Raw genomic sequence first — 18,753 nt, forward strand, 5'->3', positions numbered from 1 at the left:
GAACTGAAGTTGAGAGCATGGGTTAACAGGTTGGGGCCTATTGTAAAGAGTCCTGGATTGTAAACTCTCACAGCTGTCGCATATATTCAGGAGTTGTAACTGTCTGAGATACTGAGCTATTTGTTTATAACCTGGTCATTCCAGACACTTCAGGTATTTATATGATACCTGAGACTCAGAATTAGAGCTCAGAAGCTGCAAAGGTCAGCTTGAATCCTTTGAGGCTGGGTCCCTGCTCATCCTGGGATTTCTATCCCATGTTGCCAGGGAGATATACACCCCTGAGGGTCATGTCCCACATGTTTAGAAAGTTGAAAAAGGCATCTGACTTCGAGTAGAGCTATGAATGAAGCTGATCTGGATAGGACTAAGGTTAATCAGAATACAGGGTAAAGGATGATAAATCGTCCGTATTTTAAAGCTACAACTTCTGTGTGAGACCAAAGGGAGAGATGTTTATTTGGTACAAAATTTGAATAGGGTATGAGATTTTGTTGGTTTGTCCAAGTTAATATGATGCCCTGGTATATCCCAGAGTATCTGGGGCAGTGAATAAAGAAATGAAAGTCCCATTGGGACACTGGGGAAAAAGGAGGAAATATTCAACTTCTTCGTTTGAAGAATTTCTGATATTCTGAAATTCTGATATTTCTCAAGCAGAGGAGACAACCAAATCAAAAGGCCGAGTCCTCAATTTTAGGGTTCACCCTTATGAAACTTATTCCTGCAAAGGATAGGATAAGTCTACTTAAAATTAGGCCTAAGAGTCACCCCCAGAGAACCTCTTTTGTTGCTCAGATGTGGCCTCTCTCTCTAAACCGACACAGTAAGTGAACTCACTGCCCTACCCCCTCTATGTAGGACATGATTCCCAGGGGTGTAAATCTCCCTAGCAGCATGAGACAGAAGTCTCAAAATGAGCCAGGACCTGACATCAAGAGATTGAGAAAACCTTCATGACCAAATCAGGTTAAGAGAAACATGAGAAAAATTTAAGTGTCTCTCAGTCACTGAGAGATTTCAGACAGTTAAGAGGTTATCCTGGAGGTTATTCTTACACATTATATAGATATCCCTTTTTTAATTTTATGATGGAGTGGCTAGATGGAAATACCTGAAACTGTTGATCTGTGCTCCAGTAGCCTTGTTTCTTGAAGATGATTGTGATTGTGAAAACCTTGTGTCTGATGCTCCTTTTATCTAGGATATGGACAGATGAGTAAGAAATATGAATAAAAAATAAGTAAATAATAGGGGAATCAAAGGTTAAAATAAATTGGGTAGATGGAAATACTAGTGGTCAATGAGAGGGAGGGGTAAGGTGTATGTTATGTATGAGTTTTTCCTTTTTTCTCTTTCTTTTTCTGGAGTGATACAAATGTTCTAAAAAATAATCATGGTGATGAAGACACTACTATTTGATGATATTGTGAGCCATTGATTGTACACCATGTATGGAGTGTTTGCATATTAAGTTTTATCAATAAAAATATATATATTTTTAAAGTGACATAGAGCTTAAAATATTTACAAAAAACAACTGAGAGAGTTTGTTAAAAAGAGACCCACCCTGCAAGAAATCCTAAAAGGAGTTCCACCAGCTGAAAAAAAAGATAGGAGAGAAAGGCTTGGAAAAAGTATAGAAATGACGATCATCAGTAAAGGTAACTAAAAGGATTAAAAGAGAGAAAAGTAATAAAGGCCAGAGGATAAAATGGTTGAAGTACAGATAGCTTTTACAATAATAACATTGAATGTTAATGGATTAAAGTCCCCAGTCAACAAATTGGCAGGCTGCATTAAAAAATATACACCATCTATATGCTGTTTACAACAGACTCAAGTCAAACCCAAGGAAACAGGCTGAAAGTAAAAGACTGGGAAAAGATATTTCATACAAACAGTATTAGAAAAAAACTGGAGTAACTATACAAGGTAACTATAAAGACAAAATAGACTTTAAATGCAAAGCTGTTATAAAAGACAAAGAAGGACATTATATATTAATAAAGCGCAACCCACCAAGAAGACATAATCATTATAAATATTTGTGAACATAAACAAATACCCCAAAATATATGAGGCAAGCACTAGCAAAACTAAATGGAAAGATAGACATATCTACAGTAATAGTTGGAAACTTCAATATACAACTGTCATCAATAGGTAAACAAGACCAGTAAGGAAGCAGAGAACTTGAATTATGTGATAAATGAACTAGGCTTAATAGACATATATATAACATTGCTCCCCAAAACAGCAGGATATATGTATTATTCTCAAGGGCTCATGGAACATTCTTCAGGATAGACCACATGCTGGGGTCACAAAACAGGTCCCAATAAAAATAAATTCTGAAAGATTGAAATTATACAAAGTACCTTCTTTGAACATACTGGAATTATGATCAGTAACCAGAGAACCAGAAATTTCACGAATGTGCAGAGGTTAAACAGCATATCTTAAATAATCAATGGGTCAAAGAAGAAATTGCGAGACAAATCAGTAAATATCTTGAGATTAATGAAAACAACACAACATATCAAAACTTACAGTGTGCAGCAAAAATAGTGCTGAGAGAGAAATTAATAGCCACCCTAAATGCCTACATTAAAAGGAAGAAAGAATTAAAACCAAAGACATGGGCGGGCCAGGGTAGCTCAGCAGGCAGAGTTCTTACCTGCTGTGCTGGAGACCAGGATTCAATTCCCAGTGCCTTCACATGAAAAAAAAAACCAAAGATGTGACTGAACAACTGGAGAAACTAGAGAAGGAACAACAAATTAATTCCAAAGCAAGTGAAAGAAAAATAAAAGAGATCAAAGCAGAAATAAATAAAATGGAGAACAACAGAAAAAAACAAATAGAATGAATAAAACCAAAAATTGCTTCTTTGAGAACATCAATGATTGATAAACCCTTAGCTAGACTAACAAAGACAAAGAGAGAAGATACAGATAAACAAAATCAGAAATGAAAAGGGGTCTTCACAGACCCCAAAGAAATGCAGAAGATCAAAATCAATTGATTTTTTTTTGGGGGGGGTGGGGGTGGGGGAGGTGCATGGTCCGGGAATGAAACTGGGTCTCCCGCATGAAAGGCGAGCTTCCTACCACTGAACCACCCATGCACCCTAAAATCAACTGAATTTTGACAAGCCTCCCAGGTCCACTCAACTGGAACAGAACAGTCTCTTCAATTAATGGATATCTTTCCAGACAGAAAAGAGGACCCCTGTCTCATACCCTATATAAAAACTAATTCAAAATGGATCAAAGACCTAAATATAGTACCGTAATACTCCTAGAAGAAAATATAGGGAAACATCTTCAAGATCTAGTATTAAAGGTAGTCCATAGACCTTACACCCAAAGCACAAGCAACAACAACAACAAAATACTAGACAAATGGGACCTGATCAAAATTGAATACTTCTGTGCCAAAGGACTTTGTCAAAAGAGTGAAAAGGTAACTGACTCAATGGGAGAAAACATTTGGAAACACATATCTAGAGGTTTGATATCCAGAATATATAAAGAAATCTTACAATTCAACAGTAAAATACAAACCCAATTAATAAATGGACAAAAGGCATTTTTTCAGTTTGCTAAAGCTGCCAAAAAGTAATATACCAGAAATGGGTTCATTTATTTACAGTGGAAATTTATTAGCTTAGAAAATTACCATTGAAAATATCCAATTCAAGGCATCAACAGGATGATACCTGGACTCTGAAGACAGGCTGCTGGCATCCAAGACACCTCTGTTACATGGGAAGGAACATGGCAGGCATCTGCTGGTCCTTCCTTGCTGGGTTTCATTGCTTTCTGGTTCCAGTGACTTCCTTTGTGGGTCCTTTCTTAGCTTCTCCAGGGCTTTTCTCTCTGAGTTTCATCTCTTGGTTTCTGTGTGTCTTTTAGCCTCTTATAAAAGACTCCAGAAGAGTGTCAAGACCCACTCTGAATGAGGTGGGTCACATCTCAGTTGAGATAACCTTATCAAAAGTTCCCAACCACAGTAAGTCTACACCCACAGGAGTGGATTAAAAGAACAAGGCAGGGCGGGCCACAGTGGCTCAGCAGGTAAGAATGCTTGCCTGCCAAACTCGAGGACCCGGGTTCGATTTCCGGTGCCTGCCCATGTAAAAAAAAAAAAAAAAACAAGGCATTTTCCATGATACATAACAGCATCAAACTGCCACAGACATGAATAGACATTTTACCAAAGAGGAAATACAAATGGCTAAAGAACGCATGAAAAGATGCTCATCTTCACTAGCTAATAGGGAAATACAAATAAAAACCACAATGAGATACCACTTCATTCCTTCTGGAATGGCCACTATTAAACAAACAGGAAACCACAAGTGTTGGAGAGGATATGAAGAAATAGGAACGCTTGTTCACTGCTGGCAGAAAGGTAAAATGGTACAGCTGCTGTAGGAAGACAGTTTGGCAGTTCCTCAGAAAGTAAGGTGAAGTTGCCCTATAATCTGGCAATCTCACTACTCAGTTTATAACCCGAAGATCTGAAAGCAGAGATGCAGACAGACACACACCAGTGTTCATAGCAGCATTATTCACAGTTGCCGAAAGATGGAAACTCAAGTGTCCATCAACAGGTGAATGGATTAAAAAGTGCGGTATGTACATACGATGGAATATTATTCAGCAGTAAGAAGAAATGAAGTCCTGGAGCTTGTGACAACTTGAATGAACTTTGATGACATTATGTTGAGTGAAATAAGTTAGACACAAAAGGATAAATACTGTTATGATGTCACTAATATGAACTAATTATATAAATATACAGGCTAGAGAATGGGGAGCAGTTGATTAATATCGCAGCATGTTTAACAAGGTTGAACTTAAATGTTTGGAAACAGATGGAAGTGATTGTAGCATAGTATTTGAGTATAATTAATAGTGCTGAGTTTTGAGTGAATGTATTTGAAAGGGTAGTTTAGAGTTATGTATGTCATCAAAAGGGAAGCTAGAGGTGAAAACATGGGTATATATAATACTGAAGTTTGGGGTGGACGATGACTGTGATTAACATACAAAATATTAAAAATTTATTTCATGAACTAGAACGAATGTAGCTAATATTACAAGAAGTTAGCAATAGAATGGTGCATGGGGGAAATGTGCCTATTGCAAACTATGAACTTATAATTAACAGGAATATTTTAATATTCTTTCATCAAACAGTAACATCTACTACACCAATGGGGATGATAAGAACTATGGGTTGCTTTAGGTTTTTTATATTTTTATTTTATGGTGGTTTTTTTTTTTTTATTGGAGTAATGAAAATGTTCTAAAATTACTGTGGTGATGATTACAAAATTTTATGTGTTGATAACTGAGCCTTTGTATACTTTGGATGGATTGTATAATATGTCAATGTATCTCAATAAAATTGCATTAAAAAAATAGATTGGTGAAGAATGTTCAATGTATTTTTTCCTCTAAAATAAATACTGGGAGTTGGAGAGAACATTACAGGATTCTTCAAATGCTCTTCTGCCTTTATGGAACATTTATTGTGGACCTACAATGTGCAAACACCGCTAGGTACCCTTTCAAGTCCTATAAAATGTCCAAATTTCTACTCTTTCTGTACACTTTGTTTCATTAAGTCCCATTTCTTTTGTAAGTCTTTGTTGTAGGTTTTTTTTTTTTACCCATCAGTTGTGGAGCTTGATGAATTGTTGGCTATGGAGTCAACTTATCTACTTCCTCTCTCCCAACAGAGACCACATTCTCTTCTTGGTACCAATATAAATCTTCGTAGATTAATGAAATAATGAAGAGATCATTGAATCCTGTCATTTTACTCCATCTTTCAACAGAAATCCCCATCTGGTGTTATGCTTTGCTTTTAAATTTATCTGGATACTCCTCCTAATTCTTCTCACTAGATATCAGAATTGCAACCTCAGCTATTTTTCCAAAGGCTACATTTGCTTTCTTTCAGATACAGTGTGGACACATGGAATTTTTCTGCATGTTATAGATATTGAATTTAAACTGATTTTCTCACTTTTTTCTTCAGACTTCTGTTCTTTTGATGTGTAAGATAATCACCTAACTTTTTATTGTAGAATGTATGATAGAGCTAGTTTAATGGTTTTTGGATTTTAAGATCACATAAACTTAGATGTCATTTCAGAAAACTTCATTATCACATGAATTTCATCATTTAAACTTTTCGTCATCTGTTTATTTAGTCAGAGATATTAAGTTTAATCATTTTTCCCCATGACTTTATGGGGTTATTTCATTTCATTAAATATGTATTTCCCCTTTATGCAATGCACTGCTGCTCACCATTCACAAACTCGAGCAGTTTTCAGTCAACATTTGTTTGTCGCTTTGCGATTAATGTTTTTATAAAATCCTACCATTTTAAAGAAAATATTGTGTTGAATCTTCTCACCATCCTTTCTTTTTTATTGTTCTCAGGTATATTTTATATTGGAAGAAAAGGTTCACTGAACAGCCCATCACAGATTTTTGTAGTGTGATAAGGATCAATTCCACAGCTCCACTTGGTAAGTGTCCATCTTAGCCCTCGTCTTTTCCCTACACTCCAATAATTCAAAGAAATAATCTTACCATCTTAAATTTAAATCGCTCTATCTTTCATAATAGCTAAAATTAAATTTCTATGTTTATCTCTCATGACTTAACAAAACTAAAACAGACTGTACACCGGAAGAGATCCTAGTATATACCAGAAAAAAAAAGATTAAATCCTTCTGGAAAAATGATAAAATACCTTTTTCTCATTTATTTTCCTAATCTCTCAACAGAAGAACAAGACAATTATTTTTTGTTATGTGACGTTTTGCCAGAAGATAGAGTTCTTAGAGAAGAGCTTCAGAAGCAGAAGCTGGTAAGTATTGTTATACAGAGTAAAGAATGTTGGCATTTCATACAAAATCACTTTTGTTACTGTTGGTTTCTTATTATTTTTTATTATGAAATTTTTGGACTTACAGAAAAGCTCTTTATACATAAAGATCTTAAAGTAGAAAAAAATATACAGTTGACTGAAGAGTAAAGTATTTCAAGTTTAAAATTCAGAGAGAATTCTTGACTTTGTTTTGCTTCCTGTATTATCTCTAAAATAACAACAGAGCTTATACATTTCAGTATAATTTTAGCTGCCTGACACGTGTTAGGGTTCAGCAGTTGTGGAAAAGTGCCCTTAGCTGAAATTGAGTTGAATTAATTAGCCTTTCCCCCACCTTTTCACTGAAATGTGCTATGTGGTAGCACTTCTTTTATTCCCCTTTATGAATTGAACATATGGTTTGAGCAACATAGTACCCTTTCTCATTTTCAGGTTTAGCCATAAGTAAGCTAATTCTAAAATCTCAGCTTCTTAGTCTTTAAAACAGATAATAGCATATACAAGTATGAAAATTGTGTTTTCATAAATTAATCAGATATTGATTAATTTTTAAGTTATTTTGTTTATAAGTATGCAGTTTCCTATTATTTGTGATTTAGTCATTATTATTAATTGAAATTGACTTGCTCTTCCATTTGTGGTTTCTTTTAAGTTTTCCTTATATCTGTGGACTTGGCTAGATGATTTATGAGAGACAGCTGTGATTAAATGTTTTTGCTAAATCCTCAAGAGATCTAGGAGGAAAATAAATCTACTATAGTCATATAATTTGAGAATGTCCCTGAAGCACATTATATTTTGTGAACATCCCTAATCATTTTTGTTTCTAGTAAGGGGAAATGATATTGCCAGTTGATTATTTATTCATGAGAAAAAATATGCTTTTACCTTAACAGCAAATTCAGTGAAAGAACAGGACTTCCTAAGTTTCTCTTCTCTTCCTATATCAATTTCTTTTGAAATCTGTAAAATGGGCCTGAATTTACTGTCATAGTTTATGAATTTATTTGCTTGTAGTTACTCATAATTGTTGATTTCCCTGAGTTTTCTCATTCATGCTCACAGTGGCCTTTGAGAACTTAGACCCTCTTAATCCAGCCAAAGATTCTCAGTGCTCAGAATCTTTACTGTATGTCTGCAGATAGACTTAGGTCCCTGGAAATAATTCCATCTTTGCAATTTAGATGACTTTTTTTTTTTTTAACCTACTTTACACTCTGACAAGGTGATAGATTTGATGAAAGTGAGTATTATAGCATCTTAAACAAAATTCAGTGAAAATACAATCAATACATTCATGTCTGTTGAATTCCTGCTTAATTAGTGATCATGCAAAGAAATAAAAGGCACAGCTCATGTCATAAGAGAGTGTGCAGCATAGGTAGAGAAGAAAGCAAATGTCTTCTAATCCTGGTAATAGAGACAATGATAGACTTTATTTTGTAGGACTTTTGAAAATTAATTGAGATCATACATGTATACACTTAAAACAGTACCTGGTAAGTAAAAAGCACTAAAAAATTTTAGCTAATAATACATATAACAATAACAATACTGTGTCCTGACAGTGAAGAGGATTCAGGTAGGTGGAGAGTTGTAGAAAAGGGAAGAAAAATGCATATGACCCCAGATGTTCAAAGTATATGTAGTAAAGTTGAGTAAGACTAATCTAACTGAAGTAGAAAGTCTTTTTTATGGAGAGGAGTTTGAAAAAGACTGGAAGAGGTAAGATGGAGCCAAATTGTGGAAACCCTTTGGTGTTAGAAGCGCTGACTTTGCATGAGAGTGGCATGAAGAAAGGATGGTAAATGTGGTTGTGTAAAACTCCATTTAAAGATTTTTAATCCTGGGAAAGAGCAGACCAACTAGGAAATGTGGGAAGCTATTAACCATTACTGGGAGCCAGCCAGATGCCATGCTTACATTGACTTCTTGCTTCATAGCAACCCTGTGAAATAGTTACTAAAAGCCATTCTATTGATAAAGAAATCATGGCAGGCATAGAAAGATTAATTTGCCCAGAACCACACAGTGAATGAGAAGCAGAGCTGTTTAATTCTAAATGTGGCTGGAACATGCCTTTTTTAGTCCTGCCATTCCAGTCCAGTGGTTATTTATTCAGCCTCCCACATGCCTGATACCATTTCTAGGCTTTGAGAATTCTTGTAGCCAGGATGGTTATAGTATGACAGATCTATAGAGGGAGGGGATTCAGACTAGGATTTGGAGTTTCGGGTAAGCAGAAGAGCTTTACGATGACCTGGCATTGGGAATCATAGCTAGAGGATCAACAAAAAGAAAAGAAGTTTTGCCAAGCAGCAAGAAGAGAGGTTGAACTTTCAGTCAACCAGTTTATTACACTTTTATGCTATGTAGTATAGAAACAAGAGGTTGATGTGGGTATCCTTGTTTGGGAGTTGGCAGTGATCATAGGATGTCTCTCTCCTACACATAAAGAGCTCTACACATCAGTAAAAAGCAGTTCCAGAAAGATGTCCAGATGGTCAAATGAAAGAACTTTCAACAAAAATAACATATCTTTTTTCTTCTATCAAGTTAACAGAGATTTAAAAATAGTAATACTGACTGGTGGCGAAACTGTTAAGAGGCAAGTATTCTTTTAGCTTCTTTTATGACTGAACTGGTGTAACGTTTCTGAAAGGCACTTTGTCATCATACAGTGGAACTCTAAAAGATGTTTATGCTCTTGGTCCGTATTTTCCCTCTAAGAACTCATCCTAGGGGAATCATGCACACAGAGGTTTGTACTAAACCCAGCTCTACCACAGCTGATTGTTTTGGTTTTTTCTTTGTGTTGCTGTTAATTGTATTTTGTCAATCAATTCCTCTTTTTTTTTGTATACTGTATGGCAGGGGTCACATTTCATTGTTATTCCATATGAGTATTCCATTACTGCAGCACCATTTGTTGAATTTTTGTTTGTTTGTTTGTTTTGTTTTTGGGGGGAAAGTGCACAGGCCCGAAGTCGAACCTGGGTCACCTGCATGGCAGGCAAGAATTCTACCACTGTACTACCCTTGCACCCGCCAATTCCTCTTTATTAATCAGAATTTCAGTCTAGCTTCTGGAAAATGTCATTTAAACCAGCCAAGTTGTTTTATGAGAATGGGCTTATAATCCACTCAGTGTTGGAATAAACTCGCCTTGACATCAGTTAAGATCTCAGCTCAAGTCCATCAGGGTGAACCCTCAAAGTATTAGTGGGACGTTTTCCTTCATGATCTGGGTTGATGATGACTTGCAGTGTATCATTCTTTAACATTTATTCTCTCATTTGGAACTCTAAATAAAACATATAATTGAAATACCTTTATGTGGTTGGCTCTTAGTTCAAAAATGACTTTGTAATTTCTTTGAAGATAGGAACTATGTCTTTTCCTTCAACATCCTTCCATAAGACTCAGTATATTATACAGTTGATGTTGTTGTTTTTCCCAAATACCTTTTTAAAAAACTCTAGTGAGTAGTCTGAGGCATGTAAAGTCTAATTGGTCCACATAAATTCAGATTTAAGTAGCAGATTTAAGGCTAGAGCCATATTTCTTTTTCTGCCTTCTGTCTGTTCCCTTGACATTTGCGAGATTTGCATGTGTTCCCAATTTTCTTTTTGAAGAGGTTGATTCCTACTTGACACATCTCTGAATTTTCTCATCTGCACTCTAAAGGGAACTACAGAATGAAGAAAAATTCCTGAGGGTGTGAATAACTTACACACCTTCCTCTCTTGAGCTTCCTTCTTTAGAAATGTTTTCTTGATCTTTATGTGTTATTCTCCTGTTTCTGATCAGTCTAGTTTAATCTCCTCCAGTGGCTCTCCTCCCTCTTTTCTCCTTTTAAATATATGTTTCCTGCATCTTACTCCCCATCCAGCATATGCACTCCTTTAGCACTATGCTGATGGTTTAAATTATGCTGCTGGCACAGAGTAAATATCTGTTGATTGAATGTGTCTGCAGCATTCATCCTGTTTCACCTCTGATCCTACATCTAAATTTCCATAAGTTACGCTTTCCCTATGGATTTCCAGGCAGCACTTTAATATGTGTAAAACTTGCGATACCTTTTCTCCTTTTCTTGTATAATGATATCACCATTCTCCTGCACTCAGTCTGGAAATTTCTCAAATCATCTTTAATTCAGTCCTTTTTCTCAACCCAATATGTAAATCATTTGTCAAGTCCTGTGAGTTCCTACACTGAGCCCTATAACCAAAACCTTCTTTGCAATCCTAGTACCTTTTAGCTTACCTTATCTATGGGCTCTCGCCTCTCCAGTTAATTGACATTCCTCCAAATTTTAAGTATTAAAATATGTAGTAGGTCATTTTATTCTCTTTAGAAATCTGCAGTGGTTCTTTATCAGCTAAATATTCTTAAGCTTTTGCAGTCTCAAACTACATTCCCAGTGCCTTTACCCCTTCTTTCAACTTTTCAGTGTCCAGTTCATTTATTTATTCAACAAATATTGATTTTTCACCAGATATTGATGCGGATGCTGTCAATAACAGCAGTGAATAAATAGGAAACATTCTCTACCCTTGTGGAGTTCATACACCTAACCTGTCTCACCTTTATTCAAAGATGTCAGGTACTTTCAAGACTCTGCTTCATCAGTCAGCAGTGCCAGCCCCCCTCCCTCCACCTGTGTAAATACATATCCCTCTAGGCATTGCTCAAATTGTCCACAAAACCTTGCCAAATTCTACCAGTCAGATTTACTAACCTCTTCTAAGCTCTATTAACACACTAATTTTATTTGGCTTTTGTATCTAGTTAGTTGTCCAAAAAACAATCTCTCCTCCTTGCTGTATTAGATGCCCCTTAAGGATTAGGACTTCTGTACCTTCTCTAAGTATTACTCTTGAAGTGTTACATAAAGTCTGAAGTATTGGCTTGGTATTTCTGTAAAGCCATATAGTCAGACTTAAAAAAAGAGAGATATAAAATAACTGAGACAGACATCTTTAATCACAAGGCCATAGAGTCATTCAGATGAACTGAGATGATTTAGGAAAACTCGTCCTCTGTAGAGGATTAATTTTAGCTATCAGCTACTTTATTTGGGAAGCAGACACTCAAAATTTATGTTGATTGGTTAATTTGTTGGAAACTCTTTTCTAAGTGAATAGAAAATATCTAAACCTATTCTGAATTCTAGATTATGACCAAAAAGAAGTTTTAGGTTGCAGTGCCCAGCATAATGCCAAACTTTAGTTAATCCTTGGGAAAGTTTTGCTAAATAAATGGCATTTGTTTTAGCCAAATTGGAGTGCCAGGTCACCAGTTTTCACCAAAAACACCCCCACCCTTTTCTCCTATCTATGTTACTTTTAATTCACCCCACCCCACCCTTTGGGAGGCGAGGGGAAAACAGGGAGTGGAAAGCAAATAGACATCGTTAGTTTCTTTCTTTTTTGTCCTCAAGGATCACTGATGATCACTCTCCATACCTTGATGACAGTTCCCCAAAGGAATGCCTATCCCTGAGCCTTCAGTACTTGTTCTCCTACGCTCCTTGTGTTCTCACTCAAAGAGAAAAGGCTCATCAGATTTTCATACTTATTTGAGGTTTTGCCATTTGGTATGCCATCCAGGTTCTGGTACTGTAACTAGTCATTTCAAAAGAAAGCTAGTATTTTGTGACTCATTTCTATTAACAGGTCAGACGTTTTTCTACACCTGAAATGAAATTGTCAGATGAAAATTTCAAGTGAAAAATTTCATAAAAAATGAAAATTTTTATTAATTTCTTTTTAAGTTCCCATCTTGTTGATCATCAGCACCTATCATTTTCTATTAAACTGTTCCAGAATTGATTCCTCTTTGAGGTTTTTCCTCCCCTAAGATTCCGGATGCTTATGTTTTTATTCATTTTCTTGGGAGACTTTTTTATAGCCTTAACATGTAAGTGAAAAGTGAATGCACCTGGACCTTTACTGGTCTCTGGACTTCAGGGGAGCGCAGTGGCCAAGGGATGTGTCAGACTGTGAAGGCCAGTGCTCGAGAGCCCCTTGTTCTTCACTTGATTCCATCCATTGACCCATCAGGCTGTGGTCAGACATAGCAAGGACAAACCATGATTTCCACAAATTTTAAATATTTTAATTATTTAATATTATTTAATATAATTTTTTTAACTTAAATCCTTTAACACCAAAATTCATACCTTATAACTTTCTCGAGTGTTCTAAGAAGAGTGCATTATAGGCCTTGCTTGACAAACTATAAGTTTGTCCCAGGCTCTTCTGACAGCAGCTGGCCTTCCATGCGGTCCTTCTACCACAGGACACTGGGGCACACTCAGGCACCTTCCGAGAAATCACTCAGGAATAATATCTTATTTTTCAGCATTCCTGTCCTCACCCCATAGTAGTAGACCTCCATTTTGCATTAGTGCAGGATTTGGTCCTTCCCCCAGCAGCTTACAGCTTATGCTTTGTTTGAGAGAACAGTCCCAGGAAGTAGCTGGAGTTTTGTGCTTTTCATTATCAAAGGGCTCTCACTCTGTCTCTTACCCTACTTCCAGTACTTCTCCTGAGCACTTAGAGGAGACCAGGGGATAAGGGCAGGTGACTGAAGGTGGACCCCTTTGTGTCTAGAATTCCCTGGAATTTCTCCCTTAAGAATTATTTAAAATTTAAGCCATTTTCATCTTGTTTGCCTTTTCCTGTACCAAAGGTGAAATAATCCCTGTCCCTCCTCAAAGGTGGCTGGTCACACTGGAATTCAGTGTCTGATTGCCTTATACCTTCACCTCTTTGGGCTCAAAATAAGTGTGCAAGTTTGAAAGGATGTATGTACCCTAGAAAAGCCATGTTTTAATCCTAATTTCATTTTGTAAAGGCAGCTGTTTCTTCTAATCCCTATTCAGTACTGTATGTTTGAAACTGTAATTAGATCATCTCCCTGGAGATGTGGTTCAATCAAGAGTGGTTGTTAAGCTGGATTAGGGAAGATGTGTCTCCACCCATTCGGGTGGGTCATGATATTTACTGGAATCCTATAAAAAAGGGAATGTTTTGGAGAATGAGAGAGATTCTGAGAAAGCAGAACAATATAGCCATGAGAAGCAGAGAATCCACCAGCCAGCGACCTTTGGAGATGAAGAAGGAAAATGCCTCCCTTCATGAAACAGGAAGCCAGGAGGGAAAGCAGGCAGATGGCACCATGTTTGCCACGTGCCTTTCCAAATGAGAGAGAAGCCCTGACTATGTTCACCATGTGCCTCCTCACCTGAGAGAGACCCTGAACTTCATCGGCCTTCTTGAACCAAGGTATCTTTCCCTGGATGCCTTTGATTGGACATTTCTATAGATTTGCTTTAATTGGGACATTTTCTTGGCCTTAGAACTATAAACTAGCAGCTTATTAAATTCCCCTTTTAAAAAACCATTCCATTCCTGGTATATTGCATTCCAGCAGCTAGCAAACTAGAACAATGTTATGTTTTTGTGTTTTTTTAGATTATCCAGCTTTTTCTCATTGTAAGGGTAGTCTCTTGTGACTGTCTCCATCTTAGGCAGAAGTGATTCAGTATCTTAAAGGTTAAGCATCACTTCTTGGTTAAGGTGGATGTTTTTCCTGCTTTCGTAGAATCCGGAAAGACATACACATATATCTATATTTGTCATTAAACGAGGTGTGGCTTGAAGAGACATTTGACCCTAGTAACTAGTTTTCCCAAATTTTAAAATTATTAGAATGGTTTGGTATTTCATCTTTACTTTTTAACTGGTTTATCAGTGATGATAATATCAATAAGTTGCTGTGTTTAGTTAACTTGGAATATACATTTTGTCAGAAATTAACCTATGGAGAATATGCCAGCAAATTATATCACTCATTCTAGACATTCTTTGCATGATTTACTAATAGCACCCTACCCACCAAGTCAAGGGTAGGCATTTTGTTGTACTTTACTTATAATCAGTGTTAAAAATTGTGACCATGACGCATGAAATATAACTTTGGATGTTTCAGTTGCCCAGTAGTTGGTGTTGGCAGGATAGGGATTAAAATTATTATTTTTTTTTAACTTTTTTTTTTTATTAATTAAAAAAAGAATTAACAAAACAATTAGAAATCATTCCAATCTACATGTACAATCAGTAATTCTTAATAACATCATATAGTTGCATATTCATCATTTCTTAGTACATTTGCATCGATTTAGAAAAAGAAATAAAAAGACAACAGAATAAGAATTAAAACAATAGGAAAAAAAAACAAAACAAAAAACCTATACCTCACATGCAGCTTCATTCAGTGTTTTAACATAATTGCATTACAATTGGGTAGTATTGTGCTGTCCATTTCTGAGTTTTTATATCCAGTCCCGTTGTACAGTCTGTATCCCTTCAGCTCCAATTATCCCTTCTCTTTTTTTTTTTTTTTTAATTAACGGAAAAAAAGAAATTAACCCAACATTTAGAGATCATACCATTCTACATATGCAATCATTAATTCTTAACATCATCACATAGATGCATGATCATCATTTCTTAGTACATATGCATTGGTTTAGAAGAACTAGCAACATAACCGAAAAAGATATAGAATGTTAATATAGAGAAAAAAATAAAAGTAATAATAGTAAAATCAAAACAAAACAAAACAAAAACCTATAGCTCACATGCAGCTTCATTCAGTGTTTTAACATGATTACTTTACAATTAGGTATTATTGTGCTGTCCATTTTTGAGTTTTTGTATCTAGTCCTGTTACACTGTCTGTATCCCTTCAACTCCAATTGGCCATTATCTTACCCTGTTTCTACCTCCTGCTGGACTCTGTTATCAAGGACATATTCCAAATTTATTCTCGAATGTCTGTTCACATCAGTGGGACCATACAGTATTTGTCCTTTAGTTTTTGGCTAGACTCACTCAGCATAATGTTCTCTAGGTCCATCCATGTTATTACATGCTTCATAAGTTTATCCTGTCTTAAAGCTGCATAATATTCCATCGTATGTATATACCACAGTTTGTTTAGCCACTCTTCTGTTGATGGAGATTTCGGCTGTTTCCATCTCTTTGCAATTGTAAATAACGCTGCTATAAACATTGGTGTGCAAAAGTCCGTTTGTGTCTTTGCCCTTAAGTCCTTTGAGTATATTCCCAGCAATGGTATTGCTGGGTCGTATGGCAATTCTATATTCAGCTTTTTGAGGAACCGCCAAACTGCCTTCCACAGTGGTTGCACCATTTGACATTCCCACCAACAGTGGATAAGTGTGCCTCTTTCTCCGCATCCTCTCCAGCACTTGTCATTTTCTGTTTTGTTGATAATGGCCATTCTGGTGGGTGTGAGATGATATCTCATTGTGGTTTTGATTTGCATTTCTCTAATGGCCAGGGACATTGAGCATCTCTTCATGTGCCATTCGTATTTCCTCTTCTGAGAGGTGTCTGTTCAAGTCTTTTTCCCATTTTGTAATTGGGTTGGCTGTCTTTTTGTTGTTGAGATGAACAATCTCTTTATAAATTCTGGATACTAGACCTTTATCTGATATATCATTTCCAAATATTGTCTCCCATTGTGAAGGCTGTCTTTCTACTTTCTTGATGAAGTTCTTTGATGCACAAAAGTGTTTAATTTTGAGGAGTTCCCATTTATTTATTTCCTTCTTCAGTGCTCTTGCTTTAGGTTTAAGGTCCATAAAACCACCTCCAGTTGTAAGATCCATAAGATATCTCCCTACATTTTCCTCTAACTGTTTTATGGTCTTAGACCTAATGTTTAGATCTTTGATCCATTTTGAGTTAACTTTTGTATAGGGTGTGAGAGATGGGTCTTCTTTCATTCTTTTGCATATGGATATCCAGTTCTCTAGGCACCATTTATTGAAGAGACTGTTCTGTCCCAGGTGAGTTGGCTTGACTGCCTTATCAAAGATCAAATGTCCATAAATGAGAGGGTCTATATCTGAGCACTCTATTCGATTCCATTGGTCGATATATCTATCTTTATGCCAATACCATGCTGTTTTGACCACTGTGGCTTCATAATATGCCTTAAAGTCAGGCAGCGCGAGACCTCCAGCTTCGTTTTTTTTCCTCAAGATGCTTTTAGCAATTCGGGGCACCCTGCCCTTCCAGATAAATTTGCTTATTGGTTTTTCTATTTCCGAAAAATAAGTTGTTGGGATTTTGATTGGTATTGCATTGAATCTGTAAATCAATTTAGGTAGGATTGACATCTTAACTATATTTAGTCTTCCAATTCATGAACACGGTATGCCCTTCCATCTATTTAGGTCTTCTGTGATTTCTTTTAGCAGTTTTTTGTAGTTTTCTTTATATGGGTTTTTTGTCTCTTTAGTTAAATTTATTCCTAGGTATTTTATTCTTTTAGTTGCAATTGTAAATGGAATTCGTTTCTTGATTTCCCCCTCAGCTTGTTCATTACTAGTGTATAGAAATGCTACAGATTTTTGAATGTTGATCTTGTAACCTGCTACTTTGCTGTACTCATTTATTAGCTCTAGTAGTTTTGTTGTGGATTTTTCCGGGTTTTCGACGTATAGTATCATATCGTCTGCAAACAGTGATAGTTTTACTTCTTCCTTTCCAATTTTGATGCCTTGTATTTCTTTTTCTTGTCTAATTGCTCTGGCTAGAACCTCCAACACAATGTTGAATAATAGTGGTGATAGTGGACATCCTTGTCTTGTTCCTGATCTTAGGGGGAAAGTTTTCAATTTTTCCCCATTGAGGATGATATTAGCTGTGGGTTTTTCATATATTCCCTCTATCATTTTAAGGAAGTTCCCTTGTATTCCTATCCTTTGAAGTGTTTTCAACAGGAAAGGATGTTGAATCTTGTCGAATGCCTTCTCTGCATCAATTGAGATGATCATGTGATTTTTCTGCTTTGATTTGTTGATATGGTGCATTACATTAATTGATTTTCTTATGTTGAACCATCCTTGCATACCTGGGATGAATCCTACTTGGTCATGATGTATAATTCTTTTAATGTGTTGTTGGATACGATTTGCTAGAATTTTATTGAGGATTTTTGCATCTGTATTCATTAGAGAGATTGGTCTGTAGTTTTCTTTTTTTGTAATATCTTTACCTGGTTTTGGTATGAGGGTGATGTTGGCTTCATAGAATGAATTAGGCAGTTTTCCCTCCACTTCTATTTTTTTGAAGAGTTTGAGGAGAATTGGTACTAATTCTTTCTGGAACGTTTGGTAGAATTCACATGTGAAGCCATCTGGTTCTGGACTTTTCTTTTTAGGAAGCTTTTGAATGACTAATTCAATTTCTTTACTTGTGATTGGTTTGTTGAGGTCATCTATGTCTTCTTGAGTCAAAGTTGGTTGTTCATGTCTTTCCAGGAACCCGTCCATTTCATCTAAATTGTTGTATTTATTAGCGTAAAGTTGTTCATAGTATCCTGTTATTACCTCCTTTATTTCTGTGAGGTCAGTAGTTATGTCTCCTCTTCCATTTCTGATCTTATTTATTTGCATCCTCTCTCTTCTTCTTTTTGTCAATCTTGCTAAGGGCCCATCAATCTTATTGATTTTCTCATAGAACCAACTTCTGGTCTTATTGATTTTCTCTACTGTTTTCATATTTTCAATTTCATTTATTTCTGCTCTGATCTTTGTTATTTCTTTACTTTTGCTTGCTTTGGGATTAGTTTGCTGTTCTTTCTCCAGTTCTTCCAATTGAACAGTTAATTCCTGCATTTTTGCCTTTTCTTCTTTTCTGATATAGGCATTTAGGGCAATAAATTTCCCTCTTAGCACTGCCTTTGCTGCATCCCATAAGTTTTGATATGTTGTGTTTTCATTTT

The 18,753-nt window shown here is 36.1% G+C and overlaps 1 protein-coding gene across 3 annotated transcripts in view; it reads left to right on the forward strand.

The window, feature by feature from the left end:
- ZNF277 (zinc finger protein 277) overlaps positions 1-18,753 on the forward strand; it is a 143,882-nt gene that overhangs the window by 89,055 nt on the left and 36,074 nt on the right. For all 3 annotated transcript variants that reach the window (XM_077170267.1, XM_077170180.1, XM_077170351.1), the window contains 2 exons: positions 6,468-6,556; positions 6,818-6,900. In XM_077170267.1, the coding sequence (XP_077026382.1) occupies positions 6,468-6,556; positions 6,818-6,900 (172 nt within the window). The remainder of the gene's footprint in view (positions 1-6,467; positions 6,557-6,817; positions 6,901-18,753) is intronic.

The sequence above is a fragment of the Tamandua tetradactyla genome, chromosome 1 (assembly GCF_023851605.1).
Source record: "Tamandua tetradactyla isolate mTamTet1 chromosome 1, mTamTet1.pri, whole genome shotgun sequence".
NCBI lineage: Eukaryota > Metazoa > Chordata > Mammalia > Pilosa > Myrmecophagidae > Tamandua > Tamandua tetradactyla.